This window comes from Channa argus, chromosome 8, assembly GCF_033026475.1.
Source record: "Channa argus isolate prfri chromosome 8, Channa argus male v1.0, whole genome shotgun sequence".
In the NCBI taxonomy this organism is placed as follows: Eukaryota; Metazoa; Chordata; class Actinopteri; order Anabantiformes; family Channidae; genus Channa; species Channa argus.
In genome coordinates this window covers 20441767-20459734 of record NC_090204.1, presented here as the reverse complement: position 1 = coordinate 20459734, position 17968 = coordinate 20441767, and the positions used below count along the sequence as shown (strand labels likewise).

Sequence of the window (17968 nt, the reverse complement as noted above, 5' to 3'; positions counted from 1 at the left end):
TATGGTAATTGTGCTTCTACTCAAGTCGATTCTCTGTTCTTTTTGACCAGTACCCTGGATAAGCACGTCCCAGCTGATGTGCCTATGCCTAACATAGTACGGTATGATGGACATTTGCTCGTGTACAAGGCACTGTACATGCAGGGTCAAAAAATTAAGCAGCCTTTTTTTATCAGGTTGATTAAAAAAAAGAAACTATTTCGAATATCATATATCATATAAATGCAGAGTAGCTGGTACAGTAACATAAAATAACTACACTTTAAAAATATATATATATAAAGTATTACAGAACATATTATTGGACAAGAGTAACTTATTGCTCTTCACTTTGTAAAAAGTAACAGTTTATGAATGGAATGTTAACAATAGACTCGGAAAGAGAGGGAGACAAAAACCGATTGCAGTTTACTGTCCATCTATTTCACTAAACCTATTTAGAGGTGAAAACAACCATTTTACAGATGCTGAACACTTATGATCACCATCCATCACTTCATCAGACCAAAAGAGTTCAGTACTGTTTATTCGCCCAGATGTTCAGTCAGCTTGTTGATGCGTCTCTCTCTGGGGAAACAGGATAATGAGGCTCTGAGGCATTTGTTTCCACAGCCCCTGACAAGGGGAAAGACCTGTGCTTATCTGTTTTTAACACTACAAATTTTAAGACCATCCTCCTGTAATATACGACTAGGTAAGTCATTTGTACAAGCAGGGAAAATTAACTATTACCCAACATGAACCTACCTAGCAGCCGTAGCAAACATAACACTGTCACCTAGTATTTAGACGAAGACAACTGTGCATGGAGGTGGTTGCAGTGGGTGGATCAACAAAGCAGCGGACTTTGCTACAAGATACCAGAGTGCAAGTCGAATGTAAAACAACTGTTTGATACTTTGCTGTGAGAAGTCAAATGACGTGAGCAAACCCCAGGATTACAAGATCACCTGCACAGTTTTCATCAAGGATTTGTACCTGTTTAAGAAAAGTGGTGATGTTTGCCTGTCAACATTTTATTTTAAGGTTGTATAAGCGAGACATATTATGTACATTAGGGTTGGGGGACATTCCAACATTGAAATTCAAAAATTTGTAAAATATTTACAATTAAATTTCTGTTTTGGTTAAATTGATTGTAATGGATACAAACAATAAAAGCCTGTGTTTAGATTGTTATGGTCTTTTTGTGGGGGGGGGTGGGGGGGGATATCTCACATGGGTAAACATTACAGTTGGTTTTCTAGATCCTGACACACTCAAGCTAAAAAGTGTCAAAAGACAAAATTCCACCTACATTCAAGCAAGTACAGATTCTAAATCCACAAGAAATGATGATGGACGTGACTGGAGATAATTGGAGAGCTGACTCTTAAACTGACGTATTTTTATATCTTTCTACATCATCATCCTTCCTTCTGTCTTTGTGCCTTCTCATGTATAAAACTGAACATTTTATGGTTATAGTCTGAAACAAATCCTGCGCAATCGTTACAATGATTCTCTGGTGTTGTCCTGACAGCAGGTGTGTAGAGCAGTGAAGAGTCTCCGTCTGACAAATATGTCGCCTGCAGACAACAGTGCTGGGAATGAAGACTGTCACAATGTACTATGTGGGAGGTCTTGTCATCTTGTGTAAGGGTTTCTCAGTAAGCTTCTCATTGCAGCAATGTTACACACACACACACACACACATACTCACACAAACATTACAAAATGATTTCCAGCCAGGCTATAAATACATAGCTCATGACATATGTTGGTGTGTTGGTCCAAACTGAAATATCTCCATTAGATGGATTGTTTGGATTTTGTACAATGGACGATAACTATTCGTGGTGCAAAGTTGCATGTTTCTAACACTGTTGGATGGTTTTCCTTGAAAGTCGGTGCAGACACTTGTATGGTCTTAATGAAATTTTAGCAGCTGGCATTATCAGACCAAAAGTTGTGTTTGTCTGAACAAATCTGTGCTCACATCATCATGAACTCTTCTGAGAGCTACATCCTGACATTACCGTCTGGCAGGTTAATAGATTTACCTCACAACAGCCACACAGCATTGTACAGTTGCCAATAAGTAAAGGAAGGCACAGCAGTGCTCTGAGCGAGCTACTGTAAATGCTGAACTCAGCATAACGTCATGCTCACGATGACAATCTAAACAGTGTGATTTTAAGCATGTATGTTTTAAAAGAAAGTAGAGCTGAGGCTGAAAAAAATGCCATTAGTTTCGGTCATACTTTTATTGGATAGATTAAATCTTTGGCCCTATGACACTAAAGCTTTAGGAATCTCCCGAAAAGCTCAAATATCAAATTCATGGTGTCAGTAGAGAAATCATCAAGTGATCTTCTGATCACGGTAAATGTCGATCCAAACCAACACAGACACTGTTGCCATCCCTGAAAAGCTAATCCAGGACTGTCATTTTTAGTGCTCTTTCTTAACAGTGAACCTCACAGCAGCACTGAGCCATCGCTGACTGCAGACTCTTAGTTTGGTTTCTAAATACTGGCTGCTCACCAACTTACATTCACATCGAACTACAAGTGAGTCGTGATTGATAGTTTCCCAACGCTTTTATAATTTTTTTCTAAATTTTCTTCTCAGTTCGTGACGATCCATCTTTCGTCTCCCTTCGGGAGTTGTCACCTGAGAGTGTTTCACACATTCATAATAGTCACCATTTCGTGGCTGTATACTTTCCCTGGTAAAGCAGTTTGGCTGAGACTGATGTGAATCCTGGGCCTGCTTTGGCTGCAGAGCGAAGCCTGACAGTCTGACAGCTTAACTGAGACGCTCTGCTGGCTGGCTGACTGCTAACAATGAGAGAAATGTTTGTTCCCCTTTTCCAGCTCTTCACGTGTCTGCTGGCTTCACACAGGGTAGGCCAGTAATTCTGCTGACACCCACCATCTAACCTCCTTAGTTAGAAAATTACATCGCATTTAGAGTACAATTGTAGATAAACCGCTCTCTGCAACAAAATGAACTGCCCTTTCTCTGTCAAACAGTAAAAAAAAAAAAAAAAAAAATCATGCTGCTATTTCGTCTGTGCTAATATGTGTCTCCATGGGAGGGAGAGCTAATCAGCAGAATTAAATGATCAGAAGAAAACTGCACTGTAACAAAGTATAATTACAACATTTATCTGGAGGTATACACAGTTTATTCCTCATCACAGTAGCACACACGCCGAGTTCTGAAACAATAAAATATGGCTGCAAAACACATTAGTAATGAAAAGGAAAAATTCCAGAATCATTCACAATGAAATATGTCCATCTTATGCAGATGTGTGAGACTTGCTTCAGGTTACATCACTTCTGCTAATGGACCCAGGAGGAGACATGAAGAATGTGATGAGCACATCATTAATGATTTGTATTTGCATTTCAAAATAGCGACAAGACATTGAATGACACACTTTTCATTCTCGTTAAGGACATTAAGTTACTTTGTTAAAAATAACACTCTAAAAATGATCACGCTCCTCCGTCTTTCTTTTTTGCCTCTGGCACATTCTTGGGTTGCCTTTCCCTGTGGGTGTACAAGAACTCAAATTCCTAAAGCGATTCTTAAAGCTAATTTAAATAATTAGGCTATGTTTTGCATTTTTTTTTTCTGAAAAAAAAAAAAAAAAAAAAAAAGGCACGACCAAAACCTTGAGCTACATAGATTTTGTAGGACAAAGAGGCAAAATTAATAAAGTCCTCTTATGTTTTGGTTCTGGAAAAACTATATTAGGAATAATTATGGCCATGAATAAGCAGCCAACAATGCTGAAACACAAAACAAGCAACGCTCTCCATGTTAAAATCAGATGTTATACACCATTCATTGACTGTTATCTGTTGTTATCAGCAGCAGTATTTATGGGCCAGTAGGTACCTGATCCACATGCTTGTAGACCCAGACTGTGTTAAAAAACACAAAAAACAGATGGTTAGGAAAAGATGTTGGTTTGCTCACTAATGATAAGTGCTGGTGGATAGTAGATGGCCTACTGAAGCTGAACTATGGGCGTGATAAAAACCAGTAACTCACAATCACCTCTGCTAGAGGGGTTTGTTGGGCATTTCCTAAAACAACAAATGCTGTTGTTTTTCTCGAGGACATTTTTTATTTCTTTTTCTTACAGTGAATAAAAAGTTTGATGCACAATGAATTATCATCATCATTAAGCGGCTGCATGAACATTTCAAGCGAGCACCTCTGATAATAAAAAAAGAAAAAAAAATCAAATATTCTTGTCCGGCTTCATCCTTGAACTTGCAAAAAATTAAAACCTTCAGGTTACAAAAGAGAAGCTGTTTTAGAAACTGAATAAACGTTCCACAAGAAGCTAAACACAAAAATACTATGACTTGTTCTTGGACATATCCTTGACACTAATGCTATAAATGCCTATAAAAAGGTACGATTACACAATGCATCTAAGGCATGTTAAGGGACATGAAAGTCTTCAATTTATGCTTGAGTGTGTTGACAAAAGACACATATCACCATTTAGCTAATTATACTAATAACTTTTTTTTAAAAAAGCAGCTGGATGCACAGGAGATGATATTGAGTCGCATTTATAAAACAAGTTTTTTTTGCCGTCAGTCATTGTCAAAAAATCCACAGTTTCAATACCGTAAGACAAAAAGTGGAAACCTTCAATATTTCAAAAGCATCATTGCTATGACTCCTGTAAAAATTAAAACACAGAGTCAGAATAAAGATCTGTACATAAATTAGAGTCCTACTGGTTGTAATTGCTGTTTATTTCAAGAGGCACTTACATGGCTCGCTCCCTCTGCACCAGTCAGCTCCTCAAGCAAATATAAAGACATCATTAAATCATAAATGAAGAAGGTCAAAACAGCAGGTTAAATAATTATACGTCTTATAATTATCTGTATTTATGACTAATCAGATGTTAATTTGCCGTTGAATTGATGGAGACAGGAGAAAAATAAATGCTCAGGGGTTGCAGTAAAGTGTTCCCATACATACAAAACAATAAAAAAAAAAAGTCACTTTCTCCTACAATTTACTTTAATTATGATTAAATCTCAGTCTCGAGAGGTAATTTCTACAACATAGTTAAATTGGCACAAAACACTCTATACAAGTTGAAAACAAACAAGCTGTTTATGCCAATCTAAGGGCCCCCGAAACATCAAGCCCATGATCCATTTGCCAGTCAGTGGGTGAGCGTCAGTTGCCCTAGCTGTCGCACCGGTTACCACATCGTTGGTCCTCATCAGTGGAAGAGATGGCTCTGATTGGCTGCTCGACTTAGCGAAACAGTGCACAAAAAAGCCCAACGGAAGCAGCCAAAGCAGGCAAACTGTAATCATTTTTAATTTAGTTAAGGGAAAATAGTAAACTGAAGCTGTAAATGCAGGGGCATAATGTACAGTCCCCTCCAAAAGTAATGGAATAGTGAGGCCAATTCCTTTATTTTTGCTGTAGACTGAAGACATTTGTCTTTGACATGAGAAGAATTATATGAGACAAGAGATCAACATTTTAGCTTTGAATTCCTGGTATTTCAATCTGGATCTGACACACAACTTACAATATAGCACCTTTTGTTTCAGTCCACCCCTTATTATGTTGCCAAAAGTAATGGAACAGTGATAGATTAAAATGAAAAAGACTTAATATTTAGTTGCAAATCCTTTGCCTGCAATGACTGCATCAAGCTAGTGACCCACTGACATCAACAAACGTTTGCCTTCTTTTGTGATGCTTTTCTAGGCTTTGAGCGCAGCCTCTTTCAGTTGTTGTGTGTTTTGGGGTGTTACTCCCTTCAGTCTCCTGTTCAGCAGGTAAAATGCAGTTCTATAGGGTTTAAGTATGTCTAAAAGTCTAAAACCATCCACTTCTTGCCCCTGATGAACTTCTTCGTGTGTTTTGGGTCATTATCTTTCGGCATGATGAACGATCTCCCGATCAGTTTGGTTGCATCTTTCTTTAAATTGGCAGACAAAATGTTTCTGTAGACGTCGTAGTTCATTTTGCTGCTGCCGTCGTGTGTTACATCCTCAATTAAGATTAATGAGCCCGTCCCAGAAGAAGCCCAAGCCATGCCCTCCACTGTGTTTCACAGATGAGCTTGTATGTTTGGGATCATGAGCAGATCCTCTCTTTCTCCAAACTTTAGCCTTTGTATCACTTTGGTAAAGGTTCATCTCTGTCTCATTAGTCCATAAAACTTTGTCCAAGGATTTTTGAGGCTCATCTCTGCACTTCATGACAAATTCCACCCTGGCCTTCCTATTCTTCTCGCTAATGAGTGGTTTCCATCTTCTGGTTTGTGATTGTGATACCTTCACTTATTGCCCTCTGGAGGATGATGCTGATGCCGCTAATAGTTGTTTTAGGGTCTGTGTTTACAGCTCTCACAGTCTTTCTGTTGTCAACTGCTGTTGTTTTCCTTGGTCTACCTGTTCAGTGTCTGCTACTTAGTACACCAGGGGTTTGTTTCTTCTCCAGGTACATTCCAGTGGTTGTACTATGGACAAAGTTTGTGCAATGTCTCTGATTGATTTTCTATTTCCTCTCAGCTTCAAAATTGTTTGTTTTTAGACAGCCCTCTGGTTTTCATGTTGGTTTCACCTCTTAATTATAAATCCAGCCTAAAAAGGAAAAACCCAAATATGAAACTGATGACTTCATAATTAACTGCATTTGCATGCACTTGAGTAGCCAAGTCACTCAGAGGAATCCGCTTTCTTAGGTTATTGGAGTTTACACTTAAAAAAGCTGGTCACTGGAAACTCGCGTATACATGCAGCAACGGAGAATTCGGATTAATCCTTCAAGCCGGCCCCACAGATTTGAACTGCAAACTGACAGAAAAACTCAGCTTCCTGACTTTTACCCCGTCAGCCTCCTATTCATTTATGTCCTCTGTAGCGGACATTGGTTTTGATTTATATCTTTTGACTCATTTGAGTTACCCCACTAAGTCCTGATGTGCTCGATAGAGGACATTCTGGCCTTTCCAATGAAATCTCACGTTTTTGGGTGGGATGAGGGGAACTTTGTTTTCATGTTGAGAAAATATGGAGACTGCAGCAAAATGCCCTTTTTCAGTGCTCTCAGGAGGTTAGCAGGGATGTGTTGGTCCTTCTGTTGGTGAGTCTTATCCACAGAGAGTGGAAGATACAGGTATCTTGTTCAAAGTTAAGGAAAGTTGACACAGAAGGTGTCCAAACACAAGTGGACATCCAACTACTAATCCTGCTGTGCAGAGTATTCCTTAACAAGCCAAACAGCGCCCTGAATCCAGCCAACAACATCATAAAAGTCTGAGGCTGTAATACCTATTAATTTACAATGTTTTGGTCTATTTGCCCTTAATCAATTATTTAATTAATCCAAACTAATTTAATAACAATCACAGCCTACAGTGTGCAGGAATCTTTCATTTTTTGTTAAGAAAATTACATAGACTTTTACCCATAAAATATTTTAGATGTAGATATTTTAGACAAGGACATTTTCCGTTTCATTGCAAGCGTTAGTTTTCCAAGAACGTGGACTTTACATAGGCTTTCTTGTGAATACATGGCTAAAAATTACTGTTTTTGCTTTATAGTGGACTGATTTTTTTATTTCATTTTTTTTTTTTAAAAGAGAAGAATAATGTTTTTACAGGCTTCTTATTTTAAACTTTAAATTGTGTCTCGGTGAAAAGCTTTTCAGCCAATTCTGCAAGATCAATCTGTACCTGTTTCGTCCGAGAGAGACAACTGATTGGCTGTTCAGCTTAGGGAATCAGTGCATCATCGTATTAACAATATCAGTGCAATTTGTGACTTCTTATCAGACACATTTGTGGATATTATGCTCATTAGTGCATATTATACACGTTTCCATCCCAACAGGACATTTAAACACCTTAAAAAGTGCCATTATTCTGATGATTTTAATATGACTTAAGTTCTGCATGCAGATTGGAAAAAGTGAAAATATCTTCATAGAAAAAGCAGTTAACCCATTTTGAAATGATTTTTCTTCTAAGCGAAGGTATGTGTGTTGAAACACCATGTAATGTCAGCCTGCTTGCAGACAAGGAAGATTATGATACAGAAGAACAAGATTTTATAGCTGAAACTTGTGTTGCTGTGCACCATAGAGCTGCAGCTGTGTGAAGGTGAGATGAGGGGAGTCAGGCGAATGAATCTGACACCGACACACACAAAAGAAAACCCAGTGATGGGTGAAATGAGAGAAGGAGCTGGGAGTGTCACCGCATGGCTTAAAGACGTAGGGCAACAACAGTGAATGTCCAGACGGGGCAGTGAACCGAATTCCACCACTTCCATTTCTTTCATACGCTAATTCTTGTACCGATTCCTTTTATTCTTCCTCTCTCTTTTTTTTTTCTCGTTCTCTCCCATCACACTAATAGAAATATAGTGTCAGTTTCACTTTAAGTGTTTAACATGGAACCAGTTTTACCATCTTTTTCTTACCATTTGCTGTTTGTCCAAAAGGTCACATCGGTCTCTTCCATTGAAAGGAAAGTCCAACAGCTCTTTGTATGAGAGTTTGAGGTGGATAACTCCTACAATGCACAATAACCAAGGCAAGTTTCCTTTGTTGTTGTTGGGTGATGGGGAAAGGTGAAAGGTGTGCCGTCTCGGCACTTGGCATGCATATTGTCATTATCCAGATCTTAAGATTTTGAATAAGAAACTTCAACACTTTTAGATTATGTAATCTGGAGGGTTATTAAAGCTTTTTTAATTACTACAGGGTGAAACAGAAGGAATTTCTTCATTAAATATGAAAGTATCAGCTCCAAAAACGACTTTAAATACCAAAATTATAAGTATTCTTTATGCATGATAGCCCAATCTAGTGATTGCAACAAGTAAGTCAACTGTGGGTTCTTAAGGTCGAGCTTGCAATCAAATCATAATAAAAAAATTGCAGCATGCATAATTTTTTTTTTTTTTTAAAAAGCTGTCACATTATCAGAATTTTTAGACTGCACCAATTACACAAGACGTCTGCAAAATCTAGGAGGGTCTGAAATATATTTGTTCATGTCATAATTCATGACATTTCTAACAGTTTGGAAAAGGAAAAAAAAAACATTTGGTGTAAAACATGTTACGTATCGGTCATTGATTTACAGCACTGATGGGATGTCACTCCACATAAATTCAGTGAGTTTTGCTAACAGCTGATGCCCACTGTTGCTACGGCCCTGCAGCCTCGAAGAGTGGCAGTGAATTGTGACCTCAGCAGAATGTGGCACATTCTTGGACTGATAACAAGTCATCTGATATAATGACAGGGCCATTTGATGAATGGGTCTGTTTTTAGGGAGGCAGACATCCACTGGGGCGCTGGCCTTGGGCAAACACAAAATCCCACAGGTCACAAAGGCAGATGGATGGACTGCAGTTCTCTGTCACTTTTATCGCTTAACTACTTGTCCCTGGATTAATAAATCCAGACTCATGGCTGGCAGCTCTAGGCTTACAGCACTAGCTGGGGCCACCTTTACATTACCTTGACTTAGTCAGAACCCCTTCATGACTCTGCTTCTACCTAACACATTTTCATAAATGACACTAAAAAAGAAAAGTAAAGGGTAATTTATCCTCTACTACTTTGCTCCTTCTTTGTGCTGGTTCTCAGGACTCTACTGTCTCATGAAGCATAAAGGACATTGAGCTTTGCAGAGAAAATGCCTCATACATTTACACCAAATTGATTTTATTCAGTGGTTTATGTTCTCACAGTGAAATCACCAGCTCATTGAAAAATAATAAATTCTGATGAGACAGGGCTGTTCGCTTATGAAGCAGGGAGCTGGGTCTAAATTCAAATCAACTTCCTTCCCTAGCAATGTTTTTTTTTTTTTCCTTCCCACCAACTTATTCTCTGTCTGGCTGTGGACTGGAGGAGATGAATTTCCAGCACTGTGAGAAAATAACAGCACTTTAAAGTTCCCCTCCTCAGCCTCCGCTTGTTAAATAATCAAACACATCTACCAAGCCCGGTCCCAGCCAGTCGAGATGAAACGCTCCTGAAGACAAAATTGTGTTTTCTGTAACTTTTAGAGAAATGCACAATAAACGTTTCCAAAGTGGTACTGATGGAAAGTGCAATATGAAACAAAACAAAGGAAGGGAGTGCACGTGGGAACACCAAGATGCTGACTGTTTGCCTGAGCCACTGGCAGTGCATATAGTGCCCACTGTATGGACTTCAACATAGGAGGCCAAGCTGACTAGATATTAAGACCTGTTGGACCCTGCTGGATTTGTCCCAATTTACCTCACTCTCTTGAACTGTCCAAAGGGGTTTAGACTTTTTTTTAGGCTACTGCAAGGACGGCTGATTTTCTATGTCGCCACCTAACACCAGATGTTGAATTTGCACCTGATGCAACCTCCCAAATTATTATGTACAAGAATGACAAAAACATGAACAATATTTGTACACAGATGGATGTCTCTGGACTGTCGTAGGAAACCCAAGCAAGCAGGGGGAGAACATGCAAACTCCACACAGAAAGACCAGCCGAGGTCGGGGAACCACTTCACCATCAATCCCTTACTTACTCCACGGAGTCCGTACACCTGCTCCTTTCGGGACAATTAGTTACAACTGATGAAGCCTTTTAGACTTTAGGAAAATCTAGTTGAACAAAACCTTTGGGGTAACCATGACCATGAACACGACTATGGCTATGAGAATGACCGAAACCTCCTGTCTTCCATATACATGACATGATGTATATTATGATGGTTCTTTAGGGAGCTAAAAGCTTTCCATTGCTTAGGAAGCATAATCTGGACAGAAGACAGACCATGAAGTGGATGATAAAGGTTCTGACTGATAGGCTGCACAGTAAAATTTATGAAGCACAGTGAAGGCGATACAGTTTAAGAAAAAAGAAGTTGTCTCATGATCCCAGGAAATTGTGCCTGAGCAAACACAATTCAGTCATTTGATCTGAATCAAAACCATCAATTCATCATTAAAGTAAACAACTGTTTTCTTTCTAAAGAAGTCAATACAGCTAAAAGAAAAAAAGAAAAAAAAAAGGAAAAAAAAACACCCACTATGCCTAAGAATGCATTCATCCTGATCTATAGCCTGCATCATCCAGCAGCAGCAGCAGCAGCAGCAGCAGCATCCATCCGTCCATTCAACCATTGATTTCACAAATTGAATCGCTCCACTCTGTGTATAATATCGTGAACGAACAGGCTTACAACTGATCTTTTTGTCATCAGCCCAGGAATGTCGTGTTGGAGGCTGCTCTTTCAGCGTCAGTAGTAAAAACTGTAAAAATCATCTCTCCTCTATTACACAAGTGACTTTTTTTTTTTTCACAAACTCTTCAATCTTATTCCCCAGAGCCCACTTTTTAGGATGTTTTTTTCTGAACCATTTTTCCAATGTGAAACTGGAGCTCTCTGTGGATAGACCTCAATCTCTCCCCCCACCCTCCCTTACCCTCATGAGAAAACATCAAATGATGGAAAAGCTAAAATAAGAGCCTAACTTGAGGGATTCGCTCTCTCTTAAAACTTGACAGCCGTAAATCTCCGGGGGACGTGCGCTCCCCTTCAACAACAAGCCCCCGCGGTGGTCGGATGAGACCCAGCCAAATGTTTATTCTGTGATTTTAGTGACTTAAGCAGCAAAAGCTATACAATACACCCCCCACCCACCCACCCCTGGAGAAACAGGTCGCAGCTCAGATCCGAAAATTGGAATTCCCTGTTTTATGGCAACGACACTGGGAGAACAAATGATTGAAAAGGCTGGTTTTTCTTTTCAGGGATAGTTTGTTAGTTGTTTAACTGTTTGGAAAATTATCCAAGTAAAATTTCAGCTTCTCCAACATGAGGCTGCTTTTGTTCTTTATGTGGCTCCAAACGGAATTGTTCTGACCTAAAACATTTGTAGGTGTCATCTTGGAAATTGAAGCTTTTATTTTTATCTTTTGGACTTAATCGCAATAGTCGCAGCCCTATTTGACTTCACGTCCTCTTTTAGAGTTATTGTGGAATTTTCTGTGAATATCTGTCTTTATTTGTTAATTCGATTTCCTTCTTCCATGTTAAGATAAAGAATTATTTTTCCATTAGTGTCTTATTAAGCAGTTTTGTTTTCCGAAACGAGCAGGTGTCATCACTTAACGAAACGTTCAGTATGTTAGTCACAGTTAGTCCAAAACCTCACAGCTGAGTTGACAGTGCAACTGGAAACCATGGGAGCCCTCTTCAACTAAACAACGCACTCAACAGCCCTGTGTGTTTCCTAGAAGCGCACGGATCGCTCACCTTCTCCACCTGTCCCACAGGAGCCGAGCAGCAGAGATCCGAGCAGCGCAATAATCCCAGCGAGTCTTTTACTCCCCAGAGGCATGTTGAAGCGACGGGATGCTGCAGAGTATAATTCTGCCTGTCGGAAAGGAGGCAGTCCGTCCTTCCTCCCCCTCCTTTTCTCCTCTCCTCTCCTGTTCGCTTCTCTGCTCCAGCTCCGCTCCGGTGCGCTGCGCTGCAGTAGCCCGGTTGCCACAGTGTGGCGGGGCCGGTCGGTGCCCGGTGGAGTGGAGGAGGCTGCTGTCACACCGCCTGCCCTCAGTTACAGTGATGGAATGTAGAGATGGAGCGGGTGGGAATGAAGAGGGAGGGCGTTTGGGGGGCTGCCGCAGGTCCGAGTCCAGCGCACCGCCTCCTTCGCTCAGAGTTGAGGGGGGGGGAGTCCCACTACTGCTATAGTTTCATACGGCGCTATGACAGGATGTTTAAGTCAGAACGCAACCTAAAAGCAGTACATGGTACAGAGGAAAGGGACCGCTCACCAAGCCCAAGCCTGTGCGCCGGTCTTCAGTCTATATGTCCAGGTTGTGTGTCTTTATGGTCGTTTTCCTCATGGGTACGTGATCCATCCCTGGATGAGTCCATGGGTTGCGTTGCAGTAATTCACAATATCTTGGCTGTAGGCACACATGCTAAATATTTAAGTCCACGGTCACCAGATAAATGTGAAAACAGACTATTGGTTTGAAACTGCTGCGTAACAGTTCATCATTCGGCTCCATAAAGGTCAAACAGCCATGAACAAGCTAGTACGTTGGTGCAGAGAACTTTAATGGACCACTGCTTGGGAGGCGTTTCACAAAAACAGGACACAGTGTTTTATCGAGCACCTAAATGTCTTTTTTTTTCCAAACACACACTGTGCATACACTACAATGCTTTAACAAAAGAAAACAAACGTATTCATGAACATTTGTAAAGCCTCACCGAAAACTGGCCTGATCTCAGTTAGAGGTCAGCAGTACAAGTACACTGTATTTACGCTCTCAAAAGGTCGTTTTTCTTTTGAAAAGCCCGTAACATGATTGGGCCCCATACTGTACTCTGGATTTCTAGAGGGACACTCCTGCAAATGCTATTAATAAAATGAATATGAGAGAAAATGCAGAGGGAAACGAGAGTCTGTTTGAAGGACAGAGAGCGCGGGCTGCATTTGACCCAGAGGCCTCACAGCTCTACTGCACATTAGCCAGATAAAGACACCTTTTGGCAACCAAGGAAACTGTCACCTCTGAGTCCCTCTCACACTCAACAAGTCTGAACATGTATTGAGACCCGAGATTAATGAAGATTTTAGTCGGATGCACCTCATCAGTCTTTTTGACATCAATTACGTTGTGTGGCACAGAGTACAAGCTGCATGTACATACGTTTGCAACATGAATTCAAAAAGTGAGTGCCTGAATTTCAAAATAAGATGTCCATCCATCAGCTCCCGGTGTCCAACATACACACACACGTTAGCCATCCACAAATATTTCAATAAAAAAATAAAAGTATACCACTGACCTTCAAACCGGGAACACACAGCAGTGGCACTCCTTGTTCCCTGAAGGTCATCGCTGAGCTCTGCTAGTGTTCACCCACACAACCTTTGATCCTTGCACGCCGCTTCTTATCAAGGTCATATGTCGCTGGCTGCCAGCGCAGTCTCTCTTTGAAGAGGCTCTCTACAGAGGATGACACAAAACAAAGGGATGGATTTTCCACCTTACATGACAAGTCTAATATGATATGCTGTTTGCACATGGAGCATCAAAAGAGCACTTCTCAAATTATATGAATTGGGCTGGGGGATAATTTCAAAAGACACTGCACAAGTGTGACACCAACAACTACATTTTGCTGCTTCACAGCAAAAGCGTGCACTTTATTTCTAATGATAAGTCCACCACCACAGAAGTGTCCAAAAAACTCCCTTCGATCTTAAAAAAACCTACAGACGAAAGTATATTTTACAGGTCACACCCCCCGCCCAAAAATTACTTACCTTGTTATAGGTTGAATGCCAAAGTCGAGATGGTTTTAAAATGTGTTCCTTTACATAATTATCAGAGCAATTGTGCTACTGCGAATCTCAAAGCTTTACAAATGGTTTTATACCATTGTCCTGATCTGGGTCCCACCACAAATTTAATGACACAGTTCTAGAGAGAGCTGCTCGGTCTTCATGTCTTGCTTTTTGTCCCCACATGGTCTGTGAATTGTGGGACCTGAAATAAACAGACGCATGTGTGTGACCGTGTGTGTGTGTCTAAACTATGTTCAATCATTTGAATTTGTCACAGGTGGAAGTGATCAAGTTCTAGACACATCTCAGAGTATTTTAACCAAATGGGGTGGGCCTGACCACAGAGAGTAGATCTGAATACTTGTGCAAATAAGTCTTTTTTTTTTTTTTTTAGTTTACACATTTTCTACTGGTGAATTTACAGAAATGTCTACAAAATCTTTTTTCATGTTGTCATTCTAAATTACTGAGTCTAGATTAATGGGCAAAAATGGCAAAGTGTATGAAAAATTCGCATTGACAATATAAACGCTGTCAGTATGCCTACGGGAATCGATGGTTAGCATCCTGTACTCAACATGTTCTCTGTTATTTGCTATGTAACATAACTTAATCATAAAGGCATGGGCAACACAGTGCAGTGCCACTACATCAACCAGAACTACAAATGTATTGTGGCAGCAAAGTGGAATAAATAGCCTAACATACCTGCAGAAGCCAGAGCGTGTGTGACCAGCACCTTTCTGAGGGAACAAACTCTTTGCAACACCGAAAGGGATTTGTTGCAGTAATATGGGCACATTTACATTTTGAAGCACTAGGCAATGCATCACAGTCACACCTCACCCAGAGAAACAAGTACAATGTGGGCAAAGCAACGAGATTTACATAGAATTTGCATGTGCATAATTATACAGGTGCAAAAAGGCTTATTCTGGTCTAAATCCACTCTGCACAGCTCCATTTTTCGGCTCTACTGTACCCATCAAAACGAACACCAACAAGACTTAAGCACTGAGCCAGAATGAGCTGCATGACTCCTGGTTCATTTCCCCACTGATGCAGTGTACTGCCAGCACTGATGAAGCGGCTGTATGATCGTATTCAACAAAGCACGCAGAGTAAGGAATGGCAACTGGCAGCAGAAGTGACAGGAGGTACATGTTCATAGGCAGCGAAGGAGGGACGGTGAAGAACAATGACTCTGAAGTGATACATGACAAGCAGCACTGCAGTGAGAGGCAGCAGGTAATATCAACCCACAGGGAGGTCTGAGTGTGGGAGCGACAGGGGTTTACACACACACACACACACACACACACACACACACAGAGTTACCTCTCAGTGCACCACCAACTAGCAGCACATTGAGGAATCAGTGGAGTATGTAATGGCAATATGTGCTTTCTGTATATAGAAGAAAAGAGGAAGATGTCCACATCCACCGTTGGGGACACAGTAGGTTAAAAATACAACAATAAGGTCAAAAAAAAAAAAAGATGAGTAGAGAACACTGCATATTGGCTTTAGCACTGGGCTTTATATGAAACAAAAAAAGTGGCTTGTTAGTATTTCAGGTCAAAGGTTATTTTCAACTAGATGTGTTTGAACTCAAACACTTCTTGACTCATTTAAACTGGCTTGGAGCAGCAGGCCAGTGAATGTGGAGTAATTAAGGTATTACACTTTGATGGTGAAGTGGTCAGCGAAGACACTTCACAGCTAGAAGGTCCTCGGTTCGAATCTGCTCGCCAGGAGCAGCCTTCCTGTGTGGCGTTTGCATGTTCTCCCCATGCTGGCATGTGTTTCTTCCATGTGCTCCAGGTTCCTGCCATAGTCCAGAGACATGCATGTTAAGTTAATTGGTAAATGTAAATTGCCTGTAGGTGTAAATGTGTGTGTGTGTCTGTGTATGATTCTCTGTATCTCCCTGAAGTGGACTGGTTACCTGTGCAGGGTGCACTCTGCCTCTCGCCCAATGACAGCAGGGACAGGTTCCACAACCCTGAACAGGTTATGCGGTTAAGATAATGGCTGGATGGTCACAAACCCCTACAGGTGCCTGCCACTACAAGCCAGTTCGTTCTAACTTACGAGGAACTGTTCCATTTACTGTGCAGTAGCAAATAGCAGAGCCACGGCAAAGCACATGCATGAATTTCATTTCATAAAGTTTATACCGTCATAATATTTATTTACATTTACTACTACTGATGTCCTAATGCACTGCTGTGAATGCCAGCGGTGCGATCACAGCACGGCGACACATCGAGCTGCGTTCATAAAGTGCTGTTTGCAACAGTAGTATAAAACTTAATTAAGACAGGTATGAAATACCAAACAGCAGGAAAAAGCTCGTCTGCTTTTCCGTCATCACCTGTTTGGCTTTCAATAAGTATCCACAATCTCCCTGGCATCTAGGACTACACCTTTATCTGCAATGGAGTCACATGGAGGTGGTCACAAAACAAAACACTGGACAACAGAGTGCAGGCTTCACAAAAAACACCCTACTATAATAATAAAAATGTGTTTTAAATAAAGTTTAATATCAGAAAATTGAATGAAACAAAGCAGTTACTTATCATCAGGCTTAATGCTCTGTCCCACCTCTCTGTGTCTTCATTGCTCTTCATTTACCAGCTTTGAGCCATGTGAAAACTGTATTGATGCTATTTTTATTATAATTTTATTATGAAATGTACTATTATTTGTCCTCATGGTGATTGTTGCCATATCAGAAAGACCCAATGAAACAATCGCACAGCATGTGAAAATCATCCTGAAGCGGAGGTGTGAGAAAAGTAATTTCTCACACATTGTGAAAGTACATTATTTAATCTCAGTGGGCTGCCAGCTGTTTGCTCTCAGAGACGTTTTTAAACTGTTAGCATGGAAATAAACCTCACTGTTAACTTCATATTGTTACTTACTAAGCTTTATCATAATATGTTCTGCTTGAATTTCAATTAAAGATGCATTTTTAAAAAATAAAATAAGAATTCAAAGTCCAAAAAGACAAAAACGAAAATGTATCACAACCAGTACAGTTACCTGAGAAACTAAGCAGCGATATGCAAAACATTTTAGCCCAGTTTTGAAACCATCCACTGTTTTATGCTCCACAGTGTGCAGAGCTTAGTCTCGGTGACAGAGAGACCCAGGCTGCCGCTTGACTCGAGCGTGCAGAGACGCTAAGCAGGGGCTGGGTTCATACCAGATCTGTCCAAGCGAACTCATTTGTATAGGTTTCTGTAATGTAGGTGATGTTTCAGTCATGTCAACACTGTCAGAGACAAATCTGTCCTCAGGGGAAAGTTAACCTCAAAAAGTATAAAGCCAAAGAAGATGTTTCCTGGCTTACTGATAAGCCCCAGTGAAAGAAAGGAAGAATCAAACCCATTGCTACTTAAAAAGACACTCTAACAGTCGTCCTTGAACTGAAAAGGATCCATAAACTCGATTTATTCCGAACTTAATAAACCGATAGGCTTATCGTTACGGCTACACAGTGTTACAGGGATGTGAAAAAAAGCAAGTGCAGACTGTATTTTTACCCTCTACTATAACTTAAATTCCTGTTAACGGACGTTTG

General features: G+C 40.4%; 1 protein-coding gene across 1 annotated transcript in view; it reads right to left on the bottom strand.

Annotated features, from left to right (window-relative positions):
- Positions 1-12856, bottom strand: part of LOC137132056 (contactin-associated protein-like 4) — a 101560-nt gene extending 88704 nt beyond the window's left edge. The window contains exon 1 of the mRNA XM_067514098.1: positions 12321-12856. Coding sequence (XP_067370199.1) covers positions 12321-12405 — 85 coding nt within the window. The 5' untranslated portion in view covers positions 12406-12856. The remainder of the gene's footprint in view (positions 1-12320) is intronic.
- Positions 12857-17968: the final 5112 nt, after the last annotated feature.